The 20,347-nt window shown below is 39.4% G+C and overlaps 1 protein-coding gene across 2 annotated transcripts in view; it reads left to right on the top strand.

The window, feature by feature from the left end:
- Nucleotides 1–20,347, top strand: part of ptprfa (protein tyrosine phosphatase receptor type Fa) — a 488,466-nt gene that overhangs the window by 150,792 nt on the left and 317,327 nt on the right. For both annotated transcript variants that reach the window (XM_080195322.1, XM_080195323.1), the window contains exon 2: nucleotides 13,197–13,339. In XM_080195322.1, coding sequence (XP_080051448.1) covers nucleotides 13,264–13,339 — 76 coding nt within the window. In that variant the 5' untranslated portion in view covers nucleotides 13,197–13,263. The remainder of the gene's footprint in view (nucleotides 1–13,196; nucleotides 13,340–20,347) is intronic.

Here is a 20,347-nt window from a genome sequence, read left to right on the forward strand (position 1 = left end):
TATTACATTAACATTTGTTAATGGCAATGTCAATGATTTTTCATCTTTTAATTTGCGGTTAAGCAAGGGATTGAATGTTGAAAAGGCTAAGGTAGCATATTTTTCATTTCTGAAGCTCTGTAGCAAATTTCATCCTGCAATTACTGTTGGCCGAATGTCAGAAAAATGGCATTGGGGTGAAAAGAATATTCACCTGTGAGGGGAGGAAAAGAGTCCATAATAGTGATAGGAACATGCGCAAGCCCTTGAATGCTTTAATTGTTTTACACTTGAGTGACATTGAGACTGCAGCACAGGAATTAGCCACTGGCCCAATTGATCTGTACTGGTGTTTATATGCTGCACAAGCATCCCTTCCCACCATCATCTTATACTAACCCTTAGCGTAACCTTCTATTCCTTTCTTCCAACATGCTTATTATTCAGCTTGCTCTTTAAATAGGTTTGATATTCACCTCAACAGCTCCTCATGGTAGCAAGTTTCATTTTCTTATCCAAAAAACTTCTCATCACTATTGATTTATTAGCAATTATCTTTCGTATTTTATCACAGTCTTCCTTTTTATGAACTGAATCTGTCCAATTTGGTATCATCCACAAATTTGAGACAGTGGGCAGGATTTTACAGCCTCACTTGCCCCAGAATCGTAAAATTTCGCTGGAGGTCGATGGACCTTTCCATGGGCCACTCCTCATCTGCTGTGCTTCCCGTGGCGGGTGGGATGGTAAAATTTCAGCCAGTATTTTTGATTTCCGAGTTCACGTTGTGAATGTAAATTGAATAGTGGTATCCCACTCTTCACTTTTGCCAGCCAGAGTAGTTACACAATCCCTCTATTTTCTGTTTTGCAGCTAGCTTGGTATCCATCTGATGCCTGTCTCAAGGGGCAGGTTTAGTACAGTGGTAAGCATTGCTGCTTCACAGTACCAGGGACCTGGGTTTGATTCCTGGATTGGGTCACTGTCAGTGTGGAGTTTGCATGTTCTCCCCATATCTGTGTGGGTTTCCTCCAGGTGCTCTGGTTTCTTCCCACATTCTAAAAGATGTGCTGTTTAGGTGCATTGACCCGAACAGGCGCCAGACTGTGGCAACTAGGGGAATTTCACAATAACTTTATTGCGGTAGTACTTAAACTTTTTAAACTATCAGCTTTTAAGATCTGCTTTGACCTATTTGCCTTATTATGCAGTGTCATATTGAACAACTTTGCAAATCTAAATGTATTTCATCTAATGTGTCTACTGTCTTTATTTACAAAAAAATCCAATACGTTGATCAAACATGATCATTTTTGAAATCTGTTCTATTTACATTTTCGGTTTCTAGATGTTTTCTTGTGTAAAGGTTACATGATCTCTCCCACCACTGGCATTAACTGGTCTGTAGTTTCCCAGACTTGGTTTATCTCCTTTTAATTATACGAATCACATTAGCTGTTCTCCAGTCCCCTGATATGGTGCAATTATTGTTGCCAGCATTGGTCAGCCACCCCTAACTTCACTTGAGGAGGAGGTGGTAAGCCTGTTTTGAACTGCGGTAGTCTATGTGGTGTACATACACCCATCGTGCTGGTCTAAGGAAGTAGTTGTGGGATTTTGGCCTAGCAAAGAAATGGTGATATAGTTCCAAGTCAGGATGCTATGTGGTTTGGAGAGGAACTTGCAAGTGATAGTGTTTCCATGCATTTGCTGCCGTTTTTCTTCAAAGTGATGGAGGATGTGGGTTTGGAAGGTGCTTTCAAAAGAGTCTTGGTGGGTTGCTGCAGTACATCTTGTAAGTATAGGCCAAGTATACTTTATCTGTAAATCTGTAAACCAAACATTTCCAAAAACTGCATTTTTTAAACTGTATCAGCTTTAAGTATGAGGTCCTTGATCTTGGCTGACATGACCCAAGCCAATATGAATCTTGTCAATTGCATCTGACCTTTAACATGGAAAGTATCGTTATTTACACTGTTCACCTTGTGGTTTTTGTGGTGAACATGTCAGAATGACCATCGGATATGCTTATGGCTAGCAGTGAGAAAAAGAAGCATTTATTGTTCAGTTGCTAAGAAAGTTGATGCAGAAACTTGACCGTGAAGCACCTGAGGCAATTGAGTGAGGAGTATGGGGTGGATATTACCATCATATAGTGGATGGACTGGAGAACAGCTAATGTGATTCGTATAATTAAAAGGAGATAAACCAAATCTGGGAAACTATAGACCAGTTAATGCTAGTGGTGGGAGAGATCATGTAACCTTTACACAAGAAAACATCTAGAAACTGAAAATATAAATAGAACAGATTTCAAAAGTGATCATGCTTGACCAACTGTGTTGGATTTTTTCATAAATAAAAAGAGTAGACACATTGGATGAAATACATTTAGATTTGCAAAGTTGTTCAATATGACACTGCATAATAAGACAAATAGGTCAAAGCAGATCTTAAAAGCTAATACAAAGAAGCAGAAAGGCAAATCCTTAAAAAAATTTTACATTGCAAGTAATTCACACGAGTTGATGAATGAGGAAAACTTTGCACAGTCCAAAAATTATGACATGATCATGTAATGATGGACTGGATTCATTAGTGCAGGAGTGAAAGGTTTCCACTAACTTGGCCCATTGATCATGCAACAAGTCAAGATCTACCACGAAGAGCTAAGGCTTTAGGATGTATAAGAATAGACAGCAAGTTGGTTGCAGAGGTGTCTGCAGCCCATGAGTGAGTGCACTAATGAGTCTTAAGGATACAAAGAATAGGTTGACTCTCCTTGGGTTTGCCAATGCGGCTGGCACATAAGATTGTCTGTAATTGGGAAGAGCAAATGGCTCATGTACTTCAAGGATATTCAGGAACAATGAGAGAGCCTGGGTAACCAGGGACATGTTTCCTGAATGGTTTCAAAACTGCTTCTTATCAGGCACGTGCACTTTATTGGGTAGCTGGATTTGAAAAAAAACTGTAATGTTGCCCCAAGTGGACCAAGGCTGCCTTTGATCCATAAAATGTAAAATTCCTTTGAATAGTGGCCTGGGAGCTGAAAGGTTCCAAAAAGGGTTTATAATTGAGGATGCTGTCTAGGTATCTGCGAATGCTTGGTGCAATAAAGGCACCTTGATCTGCCATTGGCCTGCAACAGTTAATGATAATAATGAAGATGCTTTCTGATGAAGCACGAAAAAACTCTGGTAAACCAATTCATATATTGTATGTAAGTGTAGTCCTATATATGGTATCAGAAAATAAAAATTATTTGAAACTGTTGGCCCGAGGATTCCAAATAACATGTACTTGAACTGTAGTGCACATGACATTCACTGTATTGGTAGTGGAGGGAGTGAATGTTTAAAGTTGGTGCATGGGATGTCAACCAAGTGGGCTGCTTTGTGCTGGATGATGTTGAGCTTCTCAAGTGGAGAGTTCTCCATTTCTGGCATGTCCCTTGCAGCTAATGGACAGGCATTGAGGGCTGTTGCAGCTGAAATCCCAGCCTCTGGCCTGATGTGGCCACAGTATTTGTCTGATTTGTCCAGTTAAGCTTCAGTGGTGAGCCTCTCCCCTTACCAGGATGTTGATGCTGGCAGATTCAGTGACTGTAACGTTTTTTGGGGAACACTGATAAGAATCCTCATTGCTGTTTGTTGTAAAATAATTGTTAATATAATTGTGTTTCCACTCCTGGCTCATAAATGAGTATTCACGTTCCTTAAGAAAGGGCACAAACTACAAGTCACTTGAATAGGTATGTTGTGGGCATGTATGAGCATCCCTGTTTATGTGGGCAGTTGTTATATTACAGACCTAAAAATCATTTGACAGAATGAAAACAATTAGAACACAGAGACCACTTGGCCCATTGTGCCAATGACAGTTTGGGTGTTGTAGGATAAAAAGCAATCTAGTCTGCAGTGAAATTAAAGTTAATCTATCTTAGTGCTATTGGTTGAAGGATGAATATTGATCAGCTTACTGGACTGATTTATTTTTTTCTCTCCTGGGGAAAAGTGAGTTTTTTTTTATGTTCATCCAAACAAACAGATGATTCTGGTGTTGTAATCCAGGTCAGAAGTTTTATGAAGCCCCCTTGGATTATAAGTTTTGAATTTGGCTAGGATAAGCATGATATGTTTCATCTCCAATATGATTCAGATGACCCACTAGGAAGCTTTTGTCAAACAAAGTTTACTTAAGAATATAGTTAACACGTATGGAAAGCAAATTAGCAATAACTTTTATCAATTACAAACCAAGAACAAAACTACCACAATAATGTGTAACCCTCAACAAATACATCTAAAATGTTACAGTCAAATACAAAATCTTCACTTAGACAAAAACCCTTTCCACAGGTTTAACACAGTAAAGAATAATGCTCACGTGATAGCGGAACTGAGTCCTTTGCAGTTTTCTTAATGTAGACACAAACAAAGCTTTGAGTCAGAACAACTCCCTGGAACACCAGGGAGAGACTCTGGTCAAGCCACCAACAACAGATTTTCTACTCCAGGTAGACAAGAAACCTTTTAGCTAACCATCAGAATTTCCAAAAACCAGGGAGTGAAACACTTCTTTTCAACTTGATATTCCTTCAAAAGGAAAGCTGCAGCCAGCCAAAAAGAAAATGGAACCTTAAATTCCCTATTAAATAAAAAAAAGTCCAGAATCCATGAGCTGCCATCCAGTTTTCCTCTTAACAATGCAGGCTCATAAAAGATCCCAAAATAAAAATAAACAAACCCAATTTAAGCCATTGAAGGAGTAATAAAAGTGCCTCCAGTAGATAGCCTGGCAACAATGAGAGAAACTGAGGCTTTGAAAGCTTCAGAGAACAATTTTTTAAAAATTCTTAATGGTACACTAATGTCACACTGGCATCTTACCTAAGTGATGATGTCGCTGATGATGAAACATTTTCTAATTTCTGCAGTGGTGTGAACCCAGGTTGAATATGCCAAGTGTTGGTTTCGGGTTTTAACTCTCAACACTATGATTCAGAAGTGAAAGTTCTATCACTAAATCAAGCTGATCAAGTTAAATTATAACTTTCTGCAGGTTTTTTCTCGCATCTCTAGGTGCAGGAAGAGAGTAATGAAGCAGTTAAATCTTCTGAAGCTAAATTTCCTGGAAGAGGCCGCCAGCCTGTTCCCAGAGGCTATAACTTGAGGGGTACCATTCTGCATCTAACTTGGCGATGAATAGTCACCCCTGTTTTTACTACTCTCCGCAGATGTATTGAAAGGATTTACAGGTTGATAATCAGCCTGTCCATATCCATCAAGTCTGGAGTGGGACTCTAATCTTTGGGCTTGGAGGCAGGGATGCTACCCACTGTGACACAAGACTTCAAATAAAGCAGTTAACTTTTAGTAGTGTGTTTCTGCCAAACAACAAATACCAAAAGACAGTTAAATATTTTTAAAAGGCCTTTCAAAATATAAAAGTAGAAATGGTACATTGTTGACTTCACAGTGCAGTATATGAGTTGGAAGGAATTTTACTGCAGGTGCTCTGATGTTGAGTGATTCTGATTGCTTCCTCGGCAAGGTAGTAAAAAAAAATGCTGTGAAGTTGCCCCAAATTTCCCATGATATAAAACTGCTAGAAGGCCTGCTTGCAAGCAGAGGACAAAACTTCCCATCTTGTCACCAAGCCATTTAATTTTTAAATGTCAAGGTGTCGTTGAATAATTTTCTCATTCTCTTATGCACCAATAAAATATAGATCCCAGTGGAACTGAGATGGGCAGTTGGCCCTTGTTAAAATGTAATCCTGTACTGTTTATGTTAGTTTCTCATGAAAACTGAGTACTGTGGATGCATTAATTATGATGCATATTAGAGAGGCAATAGAAACAAACTGTTTTCTTCTGCAGAATGAGTGAATTGATTGATCTCCAGTTTCTTATTTTAGCAAAGGTTCCAGAAGGACAACAAGGAACCAAAGTACAAATAATATTGACCCAAATGAAAAAGCATTGATAGTTTAAAACTTGTTGTATTGTAGGTATCTTAGCTTTAATGCCTTTTTAAAGGGGTAATGTTCTTAATATAAAAAACATGCAAGATTCTCAATATTGTCATGATCCAAAGTGCATGTGTATTTATTTATTGTGTAAGACCAGATTTTGGCCAAATGGATGTAGCAAGCAATAGTTTCTTGATGGTGGCAGTTGTGTTGTCATCCTGCATTGTTTCAAAGCCCAACAATTTTTGTGAGCAAGTGGCCTGGCAACCTTGGATTCTAACCATGCCTGTGGCTGGGGCAACATGTAGGCCAAACAGCTGAGGGCAGCAGTGAATCAGATGTGGTTTTCATTGGACTTTTTGGATTCCACGTGTTAATGGAATTCATGTTTCACCATCTGCTATAGTGCAACTCTATCTTGGGTCCCCAGAGCATGCCCCTGAGCCACTGGATTACTAGTCCAGTGACAATAGTCCAGCAGGCCATCCAGATTTTAAAAATACTGTTGTGGTGTCTGGACTAACTGAATGGTGCCCTCTAGTGCAAGCCTGGAAGAGTTTTGTTCATTGTAACAATCTGCTGTATTTTCCATAGTGTGGCCCTTCAACTTGATGAAGCGCTATGTGGACACACTTCATCAGAGGAGGTGGCGGTGTAGGAGGAGGAAGACGCAGAGCAGAATGTTGCTCGTGCAGTGCAGTGAAGTGAAGTAACTGGGGCCATCTTGGGAGTTGAACAACCATTAAAATGGCTGGGATGCACCCAATCCATTTCACCTGATCACTCATCCAGCAGGACTGCATGCTGTGAACCCACTTACGTTCTGACTGTGAAAACATGTCCATGAAACATGCAGTTTTGAAATTGCGTTCTCACTGATAATGTATGTTACAATCTCTGCTGGTCAGGTCATTGTTTTCCTTAACCCTTTTTTATTCATTTATGGTTTTGCCATAAAAGACTGGAAGTACATGTGTATAGGATCATGGTACATCTTTGTAATTAACAATTCAGTCAAATAAAAGCTTGTCGATTCAGGGATGATATAGTGGTCAGCACTACTGCCTCACAGGGACCCAAGATTGATTCCGACAACAGACTGCTGTCTGTCTTGGATTTGCGCATTCTCCCCATGTCTGCTTAGGTTTCCTCCAAATGCTCTGGATTTCTCCCACACTCCAAAAGATGGGTGGGTTAGGTTGATTGGCCATGCTAAATTAACCCAGTGTCGGGGGATTAGCAGAGTAAATGTGAGAAGTTATGGGAATAGGGCCTGGGTGGGATTGTGGTCAGTGCAGAGTCAATAGCCAAATGACCTCATCCTGCACTGTAGATATTCTATGATTCTATGACTTTGGGTGACTCTGTGGAGTTTGCACCTTCTCACCGTGTCAGCATAAGCTTTCTCCAGTGCTCTGTTTTCCTCCCACAGTCCAACGATGTGCAGGTTAGTACATTAGCTGTGATAGATGTGCTGGGTTGCAATGATGGGGCAAGGGAGTGGACCTGGGTGGGATGCTCTTTGGAGAGTCAGTGCAGAATTGATGGGCCAAATGGCCTTGTGCATGTAGGAATTCTATGAATGGTGGCACTCTTATACTCAACGATGACTGCTTCAGCAATTTTATAGCATACTCAGTCACCGAGTTGGGACACAACTGGCATCCACTCAGATTGTCAATATCTTTTCCCAAAGGTAGGGGAGTCTAAAATTAAAGGGCATTAGGTTTAAGGTGAGAGGGGAGAGATACAAAAGGGTCTATTTTTTTCACACAAGGTGGTGAGTGTCTGGAACAAGCTGTCAGAGGTGGGAGTAGAGGCGGGTACAATTTTGTCTTTTAAAAAACATTTAGACAGTCACATGAGTAAGATGGCTATTGAGGGGTATGAGTCAAATGTGTGCAATTTGATCTACCTTAGTCGTTTCTAAAAAAAAGAGCCATGGAAAGGTGGGCCGAAGGGTCTGTTTCCACGTTGTAAACCTCTATGACACTCCATTCATCTTTTTACCATTAGACCGTCAGTGTTACAGAACGTAGCATGCGTTGTTCCTGCACTGATTTGAAATGCAGTTGCATGTGGCTGTCCATGAGTTTGGCAATTCTCTCAATGGAGGAGCTGATACATTCAAAACCCTGAGCCATGTCATGAGCTGAAATAGTTCCTCCGTTCTTAGCCTGCTGATACTGCCTCAGAAAATTCTGACGTGGGTAGATATCTCGTGCTGATAGTCAAAGTAGAGGTGGCTTGTTTAAGATTCTGACGATGTGTGTGTCTGTGCCCAGTTGAGCAGAGTTCTGCTGCTGCCCTTCATCCTGTGAAAGGGAATGCCCACAGCTGCCTCTAGTTTTCTCATCTTCCTTATTTGTCAAGTGCTCTTCACTCAGTGCCACCCTATCTTGTCACAGCTGATGATCCACTGTTGTGATTATCTATGCTCGTGGAGTGTGCAGCTAAATAATTTGGTGCTACTTCTGTGGTTTCCACTTTGAGGGCACGGGTTATGTCATTTCAGCACTAGCACACTCTTGTTCTACCCTTTGGGAAACTCATGAAGGAGATCATGAAAACTCACCTGTGATATTGGATACCTCTGCAGAACTGAGGCTTCTCAATGCAGTTAAGGTTTTGGCATGTGTCATGCATGTGTTTCCCCTTGTTTGGGTAACTGTAGCTCTAACAACAATGAAGAAATCCAATACCATTCATGACAAAGTAGTCTACTTGATTGGTACCCTTTCCACAAACGTTCAATCTCTCCAGCAGCAGTGAACAGTGGCAGTAGTACGTACCATATGCAATACGCACTGCATTAACTCACCAACCTTCAACAAGAACGAACAAAGAACAACCCAGCACGGGAAACAGGCCCTTCGGCCCAACGAGCCCGCGCCGCCGCATCCTCCTACACCTACCTTGCCCCGCGTGTCTGCGAGTGGAACCTCTAACTTAGCCAGATTCAGGGGAGAATAGTGTCAATTTGGTAAACCAATCAGCCTAACAGCACATCTTTGGGGTGTGGGAGAAAACCGGAGCGCCCGGAGGAAACCCACGCAACCACAGGGAGAATGCGCAAACTCCCACAGACACAGGCCCAAATCCATGTATCTGCACAGCTAGCAGTGCTAGTCACTGAGCTGTTGTGGCGCCCGTCTACCGGTCCAGGATCAAGCACACACACCGGCACGAAGTACTAGGCCACTCCCGGAACCTCCAAGAGCAGCCCACGCACGACCCACCGTGTGCATGCCCCTTGTTTGACAACAAGGTGGACCTCCACCTGCGGAATAAAAAGACAAAAACGTTAACATATAAGTCTGCATTTCCGGTGTCTCCCGAGGCTCTGACCCTATTTAATACCCCCTGCTATAACCCTCCATCCTTGTTTCGCTCATGTGTTTATCCTGAGACCAAACCTTCCAAACCCATGATTGGTACCATCTAGAAGGACAAAGGCGTCAGATGCCTGGGAATATTACCCCTTGGAAGTTCCCCTCCAAATCACACATTTCCAAGTCAGGGCAGTGAATCACTATTCCTTCACTGTAACTGGATCCAAATCCGAAAAATCCCTCCCTAACGGCACTATGGTTGTATACACCTCAGAGGTTGCAGCGGTTCAAGAAGGCAGCTCGCTGCTCCCTTAAGGGCAACTAACGATGGACAATAAATGCTGGCTAGCCACAAATGAGTAAAATAAATTTTCAAAAATATTGTGCATTCAGCTTTCGAATGCAATAGTTGAATGCATAATATGGCAAATATTTTCTTGAATTCCTCTGCACAATGCTGACAAAAGCTATACAATGGTATAATTATCCTTTTATAAAATAAACTCACCCATTGGAACGGTGGTCTGGTTTGCTTTTGGATATGACTGCAGGTCATAAGTCCTCGACCTCCTTAAATGACTCATGCACTTGCACAAAGAGACAAATTGATGCTTTTTGGTAGTATTCAAATGTCTAAGTGAGCATTTTCAATTTTTCAAGCAGCTTTTTATTATGTTTAATAGTTAAGTCAATAAAGCCACCCTACTAGTCCTTTCTCTATTACATTGTGTCTCCATGCAGTACCCTAAAATTGGAAAGCAGTGCTTCACGTAGTTGACCAGCCAAACCCATAAATTTGACCATTGAGATGGAAGATCTTGAATGCATGCTTTTGTTTGGAGTTCACAAAGAAATTTAGGAAATATTTTTTGTTTCAGTTGAACATTGATTAATCTACTTGTGTAATACTACCTTAGTTGCAATATTATATGTTGAATGATGCAAGGGTATGATTGCATTCTCTTGTCCATAAGAACTGTTTTACTGGATAATGCTTTTCACGTGCATACTTTATGAAGAGTTCTTACAGTTCTATTGTTTTAGTTTGTTTTGGGAGACCACCAAATTGTAAGCATTGACTTAAGAAAGTTTCATTTCATGTTCTCAACTATCAGCTTCCTTAGGGACTTAAGAGCACAAATAAACCCTCAAAGCTTGCTCTGCCATTTGCTACGATCAAAGCTGATTTGATTGTGGTCTCAACTCCACCTTTCTGTCTGCCTTGCCATAATGCCTTGTCCGTCAACAATCTGTCTAACTTGGCCCTGATTAAATTTAATAACCCAGCTTCCACTACTTTTTGGCACAGAGAATTCCACAGATTTAATAGCCCCCTGAGAACTTTTCTTCTCATCTCCGTCTTAAAAGGGAGCCCTCTTATTTTTAAACCGTGTCCCCTAATTTGAGTCTTTCTCACAGGAGGAAACATTCTGCCTGGTATCCACATTTTGTTTAGTTGGACAAAATACTTGGTGACAAATTTTGAATATTAGGCTCTTTATCTTGTGGCGCAGATGGTTTTTAAGCTTAATGTCCAACTCAGTAAGTTTTGGTCTGACGGACAGTTTGAGGGATCCTATGACTTTTAAATGAAAATCCGTGATCTGTTGGTGGAGTTATAAGGTCATTAACGACTTTTATAAATATGTTGATTTGAGTCGGTACTGCTATTCACTTATTTGGTACATTAGTGAAGCATTCGCTTTTGAACAAATTTGTAATTTGATAGACATGTTCAATATTGATTTTTGATAAAATTTTATGCATAGCTTTAAAAGAATAAGCAAATAAGCGTGCTAGTGATGCAAGGATGATGCTTGAATAGGCCTGATGATAATTTTTTTATTTGGTTTGGTGGAGTTTTCTGTGCAAAGTTTTAAAAAAAAAACTAAGGGGATGGAGGCGCTGATCTTGCACTCAAGAACTACATGGTATATTTTAAATGCATTATGGAAATGAGTACAATTGACTAACTGAATCAAGCATTTCAGGCCATTTGTGACAAAATCTTTTAGCCAGTAAAAAGATTTCTCCCAGTCCTGCTTGTAGTACTAGTTGTGGGTTTCACATTTTGCCCATCATTTGCATGTCACATTTCTTATGATCTTCACCCAGAGGTCCCCAAACTTCTGCCTTTTACAGCCAGCAAGTTTCCAGAAGCACAGGAAATTGTGTGACCTGTAACCTGTATTTCTGCAATTACCAGCACAGCTTTGACTTTGTTCTTTAAAGGATCCTTTTTAGCTCTTTTTTTAAAATTATATTTAATTGGTCAAGAATTTTGTACTTATGCAAGGAGCTGGTTCCACGTTTCTACTTTGTACTCTCAGCAAAAGCATGGTAATTGTTGTAGCCTAGCTTCACAAGTTGCAGCATTTGGTCAAGTAATCTTCCTTTGACTTTTCTGAATGTGTTTTCTTGATGTATCAAAGTTCTTTTGAAGGTGCAGAGTCAAAAATGATAATTGAAAATAGTACCCTTCTCCAAAAAGATGTCACCTATTCTATGTTATCTCCACATTGGCATTTAGCTCAGCTACACCTCAATACTAAAATTCTCATTCCCCTCAGTGACCTTGCACCTCCTTAGTTCTTTCAGCCCCCTCCAGAACTGCAGCCCTTGGACATTCACACTCCTTTAATTCTGACTTCTTGCTCATCACTAATTTTAATTGCGCCACCACTGGTAACTGTGCTTTTAGTTGTTAGAGGTCCGAAGCTCGGGAATTCCTTCCCTAAACCTCTTGGCATTTCCAGCTCTCTTTCCTCCTTTAAAATGTACTTTTAATAGCCCCTTGTCTTAGTGTCAAAGTTCCTGTGAAACATTTTGGGATACTTCGTGATAATTTGTTGTTGTTCAATTTACATCGATTATACAATCCAGAGCATTGAAGTTCTTTAGGTTGGGAGTATTTGTTGGTAGATTTAAATTCATTTGTTTGAAAGGATTAACCATAATAAGCTTTCAGTCTTGCCAAAATTGGTGCATACAATTGTAATATGTACCATTTACAAGACGGATTGCAGTAACTTGCCAAATCTTGCTCCACATCCCCTCCCAAAGTCATGGCCTCTACCACGTAGAAGGACTAGGCAGCAGGCATACGTATAATACTGAAGCACTCTAATTTCGTGACATAGAATACAGCAGTTCAGAAAGGCAACTCAAGGACAACTAGGGCTGAGCAATTGATAAGGCATTGTCAGAAAAGCCCAAATCCCATGAATAATTATATTTGTTAAGAGAGTTGGCCTGAAAGGTTCAAAGAAAGAAATTAAAAAAGTTGTTAAAATTGTGGTTTCCAAAGAATTTTTACTCCCAAAAGTGTGCAACTGAAGTGCTCAATCTGGTGAATGAGAGCTAGTGGAAAAAGTGAATGCATTTACAGAAAGTCAAATTCATGGGAATGAAATTGATGATCTGAGGTGGCAATGAGTGTGACTTTTTTGGCTTAAATAACAATTTACACAAGAAAGCCTTTCATTTTGGCTTTTACTCTGTACACCATGGATCTGTAAGATGACCAGTGCTTAGCGAAGGACTAAAAATTGGAAATATAATTAGCTTCGGGTGAAACTATAAACTGATGTGTGAACAAGTTGAGTATTTGCATAACCATAATTATGTTCATTCCAGATTTGCTATAATTTTTGCATCCCAACTTGAGATTCCTGTTGAATCAATTTAAATCTGCCAGCTTTGTGCCAAGTTCATAATTCCAGTTTCCATCTGGATTTGAAATTCAGTTCAAAATATCATGAATTAGCTGATACAATGCAGGAAGATTATTGAATTTAAGCCGCACATTATAGTGTATTGAAAGCTAATACGATGTAAATTACTCTTGACTGCTTGATGAGCAGTGACCTGAAGACATTAATAAATCTGTAACATTCTTACATGCAGGTATGAGCATTTGAAGACCAACAACTATATCTGGACCTGAGTTAAAGGACAACTGCCACCCTGGAATATGATACCTCTATGTTGGACAGTGCTACCAGTCATGGTGATCCTGAGCTTTTTAGCAAAATACATCCAAGCAGATAGTGAGTAAAATTGTTAAAGCTCTGTTACTGTTTTTTTCTCTTTAATCTGCCTTGATGTGTGTGATCTTGTTTGAAAGTAGAGCATTGAACTATCACACGGAGTAAAGAATTGTATATGTTTACTGCAAGCTTGAATGGTAGACTTTTCAGATTCAAAATGAACAATGCTCCAAAATAATAGAGCAAAGCAGAATAGGAAAACTGAAGTTATTCTTCCCTCCCACAATTTTTATGTGAAACCATTCAGGACCATCAGTTTAGAAAACTAAATAATCACAAACTTAGAAGTAATGAGAAAGGTTTGCATCAAATATACAACATTTGTATTTGTGGTTAAAATATTAATAACTTTTTTAATAAATAAAAGGATGCCCTGAAATTGCCTTGAAAGATCTTGAAAATAACCGGTTTGCTTTGAATGTGATTTAAACTTTCATCAATCTCTGTTTTTGAAATGAGAATTTAGTTGCTAAGTGGTAACAGAATGTGAAGTGAGCCTCCCATTTGGGATGGGAACTGGGAGCAGCAGGAAAAAATTGAGGGGAAATCAACTATTTTAAATTAATACCTTTATTAATGACTCAAGTTGGGTGTACCTGTCCAAGCACTGGTCTGATTTTGAGTTCTGGCTGTGAAGAGGTCGGTAAAATGTTGTTCAAGAAATGATGGGCTGAGCCTGAATGTGAAGTAGAAAATTCTTAGTAGTAGATACACCATGAACATTGAGTGCATATGCTTTTTATTACTGGTCATAATAGGTGGGGATATCTTGAGGTTTTTAATATTAGTAGATTTGTCTAGGTTGAGTTGTTAATCTTCGACAAAAAGAGCAGTTACATCATCTAATCTTTAGATGTAAGAAAGACTTCATTATGTCATGTTGTACATTTTATTAGAATTTGGTTTCCTTTTTCATTTTAGAATGCATGATAATTAAGCCTGTGAATGTAACTCATGGTGGATACTAGTGGTGATGGAGTAAATCAAAAAGAAGGAATGGTGTTTGTTTTCTGGTACTGAACTGTAGTGATTGTAGCTTGCCTGCCTTGATTGTAATAAAGAGCCCAGCATGTATCCAATTCTTGAGCTGCACTACATTTGGTTTTAGGTTCACTTTCAGTTAAGTTCTTGGGAATACAATATGATCTATTAATTTATTTATAAAGAAACCAGAAGTGGCTCTGAATGTTTATAGCTTCCTACTGATGAAACCACACTGTTTATGCCAAAGGGAAGCCTCAGCAGTGGGAGCAGGAGAAAAAAAGCCAGTAGCTTCTACAGGCCACAGCACAATTAAAACATTTGAAGCAGTTCATGTGGCTCCTTTCTGTATATTAATGTAAATTTTGCAACCTCATGATTGTTGAGAAAAGCACATAATGAATGATGACCATAAATAGACTGGGGATTCATGGCACTGGAAATCCTGGAAACAGCTTTTGATCATAGTGGATCTTGGTAGCGTATATATTTCTGGTGGCTGCAAACTTTGTATTTGACTTAACCAGGTTGACCGCAGAGGATAAATAAAATCAACATTTCTGCGGGCTCAACTTTCATTGCTTGATATCCATGCCCCTTTCATCAAAACTGGAGAGTTCTGCGGGCTCAAGGTTTCCAATTAGTTAGTTTGATTTTCAGAAGCAGTGTTTTCATCTTAACAGAACTAAAATGGATTGCAGTGCCTGTGAAATAAACATTAATATGGTTGCTATGTGAAAGATGTGTAGGTTATTTCCAGTTTCAACATTAGGAACTTTATTTCCCAGCTTAACCATTTTAATATCCACTCACCTGATGAAGGAGCAGTGCTCCGAAAGCTTGTGATTTCAAAGTAACCTGATGGACTTTAACCTGGTGTTGTGAGACTTCTTACGGTGCCTACTCCAGTCCAATGCCAGCATCTCCACATGATATTTTAATTATGCTTGGATTAATAGGATTATCTATCCACAAAAACACACAAATGTTTAGGTACTGGCAAGTCCTGATCCCAAGTACCTCAGTTTCTAAATATTGGTTTTACCTTCAGATGCATTACATACATATTTTGAAAAACAGGCTAACCAGCTGAATCAGTTTGGAACTCCATTCCAGATTTATGGTGCAATTTTTGCATCACTGTGAAAGTTTAGATAATTTGAAGGGATTTGTCCAAGGCAGGTAGGATATGAAATTCCACTGCTTCCACATTATTTTGAAGGGTTTGATTTTTTTTCTAAATATTGATTGATCCGTTGTTCACCTAAAATGTTAAAGGATAACCAGCATGAAGACTTTCAAAGAAAGGAAAACATTTCTGACAGCTAACAGTGTAATTGAATTTTAGAGTCTATGAAATTCAAACATTCTTTCCAATTTATATTTTATTTCCAATTCCTTTATTTAAGGTGAAATTGAGATGTTGAAAGTTTTTGGCTGAATCTGTTATTCAAATGTTTTGTTATAAATGGTCCAATAATTATTGGTTTAGAATCATGGAAGGCAGTGGTTTTGCCCTGGGAAAAGATGAAAAGCTGACATAGAATGTGAAGATCTTGTAGCATTGCAATGTCATAAAGCAATCAACTCATAACCTCTGTATAAATGGCTTAACTTTGTTTCTTGGCAACTGATAGCAAATAGGGGCTTCCAGCATTGATTTACAACATTAGGCCAACTTACAGTAAAAGGCAATTGTATTGCTTAATTATTCATGACAGATGTATTATCGCAGGAAATTAAGACATTAAGAGCAACTAAAATGGTTAACAAGGGAGCCAATAAACATGATACAGGACACCTGAAAGTGCTCTGCTAGAACAGACTTGAATGTTTTCACATAAATATTTTACAGATTAAGAAAATCTACGTAAAGTTACGCCTGAGTGTTTAACAATGCAGTACAAGCATGGAATATCATTCACATCTCGTTATTAGATCAGAATAATATATCAGTTGAAGTCAAACTTGGGATTACAACCAGTTTGAATTTCACAACTGTGTTTTTAGTGAGTGAGGTTAGGTATTTTGTATTGATGGGATGTTCCATCACAAGCAGTCTATACAGATGAATATATTTTCAAATAGAGGGAACAAAATATTAGTTGGGCACAGGAACTGTAGCTGTATTTTCTTTTGTCCTAAATCTTCTCTTTGCCTCCTAACTTCAGTGCTAGAAATCAGTACTAGCCTCCTTATCATCTCTCCAACCAACAATTAATGTGTGTGGTATGTGGAAAGCTAGAGCGAAGAATCAAGATCCATAGTGTGGCAGAATTGAAAAAGGAGTAGAGTTCAAGTCAAAAAATGGAGGCTAAAGAAAATTGAGCAACAGTAAAATGTCCCAAGGTGTTGCACATGAAAATGACCAGAATAATTTGATACTGAGCTATGTATGAAGTTAACAAGCAGTGACCAAGAGCTCAGTCAAAAAGGTAGAGCCTCTTAAAGGAAGAGGGGTGGACAAGCAGGGAAGTTAGGGCTGGGTTTAAACAGTCTAAAGTGTAGCTGTCAATAAAAGGAGTTTAGGAAATTGTGGATATGCCAGTGGCTAGTTTAGGAGGAAGGCAGAGGATTGTCAGACTGGAGGAAGTTACATATATCAGGAAAGGGCAAGGCCATAGGAAAGATTTGAACACTTGAGAATTTAAAATGTCAGGATCTCAAAAATGGTAATCTCTGAATTGCTCTCTGCGTCATGCCCAAGTGCATATAGCTTCAGCAAGGTAAAGTTTATTTATTAGTCACAAGTAGACTTACATTAACACTGCAATGAAGTTGTTCTGAAAATCCCCTCTTCACACTCCAGCGCCTGTTTGGGTACACTGAGGGAAAATTTAGCATGGCCAATGCACCTAACCAGCACATCATTCAAACCGTGGGAGGAAAATGGAGCACCTGGGGAAACCCACACAGGCATGGGGAGAACTTGCAAACTCTGCGCAGACAGTGACTCAAGCTGGGAATCGAACCTGGGTCCCTGGTGCTGAGAGGCAACAGTGCTAACCAGTGTGCCACCATTCTTTAGAATGGGTTAATTGTTGTAATTAACAATGATTTTATGGTTGTCATTTGACTTTTAATTCCAGATTTTTATTGAATCTAGATTCCACCATCTACCATGGTGGAATTTGGGCTATGGCCCCCAGAGCATTACCCTTTGTCTCTGGCTTACTAGTCCAGTGACAATATCATTGTGCCATGCAGTAGGGGAAGCGATGTAATAAGGAAGAAATGCAAATCAGAGAGGTGGGCAGCACATATGTACGTAAATGCATGGAGCATGTTGAAGAACATGCTTTTATGATTATATGAAGAGTAACAAGGTAGTCAAAAGGAAAAACAGAAAATGTAGGAAAATCTCAGCAAGTCTGGTACCATCTGTGGAGAGAGAATAGAACCAAAGTTTTGTGTCCGGATGACCTTCGTCAGAGCTAAGGATAAAGAAAATGGAATGATCCACCCTTGCAGCATAAATCTCATGGTCTTGTGTAAGAGGGAAAAGGTGGGTAGAAGCAGACATAAAGGAAGGTTTGTATTAGGGTGAAGGGCAGGAGAGAGTAAATTACTAAAAGATTTCATGGAGCAGTAATGGGACAAATAACGAAACAATGGACCTATCTGGAGGATGTTTGGATGGCAGATTCTGGATAGCTGCTGTCTGAAAGCAAAGCAAAGTGAATGGAGAAAAACCAGAAAATAAAACAAGCTGAGCAAAGAAAACACAGCAAAAGGCAAAGATTATGATCTAAAATCGTTGAAGTCAGTGTTGAGTCTAGAAAGAACATAGAACGATACAGCGCAGTACAGGCCCTCTGTCCTCGATGTTGCGCCGACCAGTGGAACCAATCTAATGACCCTCTAACCTAAACTATTCCAATATTATCCATATGCCTATCCAATGATCATTTGAATGCCCTTAAAGTTGGCGAGTCAGCTGTGTGAAAATGCCCAATCAAAAGATAAAACCCCTTTGAGCTTAAGTTGAGGGTCATTGGAATACTGTAGCAGACTAAAAGCAGAAAAGTCAAGAATGGGAACAAGGTGGACGATTAACAGGACAGTTGACTGGAAAGTCAGGTCAGACCTATGGACTAAACAAAAATATTCAGCCAAGTGGTTACCCAGCCTTACTAATTTGACTTACTAATGTAGAGGAAATCACATCCTGAACAGTAAATACAGTACACCAAACTGAGAATTTCAAATAAATTGCTGTTTAACCTGGAAAGAGCGTTTGAGACTTTGGGCAGTTAGAAGGGAGGAGGTAAAAAAGCAGATGTTGTAGTTTCTGAACTTGCATGGAAAGATGCAAAGGGAAAAGTAAGTGACTGTGGGAGTGGATCAGGGTTTCAAATAGGAAATGGTCATTTCATAATGTTGAAATGGGAGGCAAAGGAAAGATGAGTTTTGAGGTGGCAGTTGATCCATGGAATATAGAGACTGGGGTGGAAGACAAGGTCAAGGCTAACTAATTGTGGTGAAAAAGGAGAAAAGCTGCTATGGAAGGTGAACATTGCAAACAGACGCAGTGGAAACAGAGGTACTGAGAGAATGGAATAGAATCCCAGTCAAGGTAGCTGTAGGAGTCTTGTAATGAATATCGCCTGGAAACCTTTCCCCAGAAATGGAAACAGACTATTCGAGGAAGGAGTTGGTGATGGGCCATGTAAAGGCAAGAGATGAGTGGAAATTGGAAGCAAAGTTGATTACGTTTTCTCATTTGGGGCAAGAAGAGAAAAAAAGCACTGATAGTCACCAGTGTATTATAAAACGAGGTTGGGGTAGGGGCTTTGAGTAGGACCAGAGCAAAAAATGTTCCTCATCTTCCACAAAAGAAGGTGGGCGCAAAGGGCGTGTGGAGCAGCATGGTGGCACAGTGGTTAGCACTACTGCTTCACAGCGCCAGGGACACAGGTTTGATTCCCAGCTTGGGACACTTTGTGTGGAGTTCTCCCCGTGTCACATCTCCAGGTGCTCCAGTTTCCTCCCACAGTCTGAAAGACTTGCTGGCTGGGTGCATTGACCCAAATAGGTGACTAGTGAAATTTCATAGTAACTTGATTGCAGTGTTAATGTAAGCCTTACTTGTGACTAATAATTAATTAATATATTAGGGACCCATGTGGGTATCCTTGGCTACACCTTTTATTTGGAGAATGTGAATAGAGTTGAAATTGTCCAATGCAAAAATGTTCAGCCAGACAGGAGGGTGGTGATCGATAGGGACCTGAGCCGAGCCTCCAATCAAAAGGGAAGCTAAGACCTCTTGATTTACTGGAAACTTAATCTGAAAGAACCACAAAAGTAGGTAGAAAGAAGCTGGCCATCTTTTTTGCTGCCTTTGTTTTAATTGATATAAATTCTGATGTTGATATGTGACCACTGTAACCTTTTTCTTAATGAATGTAATCCTTGAAATTAATATATAAAAGTCGTGAGTTTCACATGTTCTAGCAACCACCTCGGCAATTGCCAGATTCAAATCTTCTATGTGTAATCTATTCAATTTATTCATTGTCTTTTTAAAATGTTTGTCAATGAAGTAGCATTTAAATTAAGCTTTTCCTTTTCGTTGGATGCAACAAAAATTTCAGCCCAAAGCTTTAAGCGTTGTGACCCAGTGGATTTCTTGATTTCAGACCACTGAATTAGAACATATGCTGTCAAGAGTTCTGCAGCAGTTGATCTTATTTATTTACATCAATATGTTATTCATTTTATTTTAATTTGTGAAATAGATGGTTTTCAAAGAGAGAAAAAGTGATTTAACAAACAAATACGTTGTTTTTTGATATGTGATTCCAAATTCTGAGTGCTCTTGAGTTCTGAATAAACTGATTGGAGTATGGGACAGTTTACTTTAATCATCCTGAGCTTGAGGGACCATTTATCAAAATCCTATTCAATTCTGTTACTGCTCCTTTGTAATCTTGTTTTTAATTTTTAATTGCATGCTTTATTTCATTTGTTTGCATATTATTTCTGATGCACTCTGCTATTCTTTGTGAGGAGGTTGTTCAGTTA

The sequence above is a fragment of the Carcharhinus amblyrhynchos genome, chromosome 9 (genome assembly GCF_965287045.1).
Source record: "Carcharhinus amblyrhynchos chromosome 9, sCarAmb.v2.hapA, whole genome shotgun sequence".
Taxonomy (NCBI): Eukaryota; Metazoa; Chordata; class Chondrichthyes; order Carcharhiniformes; family Carcharhinidae; genus Carcharhinus; species Carcharhinus amblyrhynchos.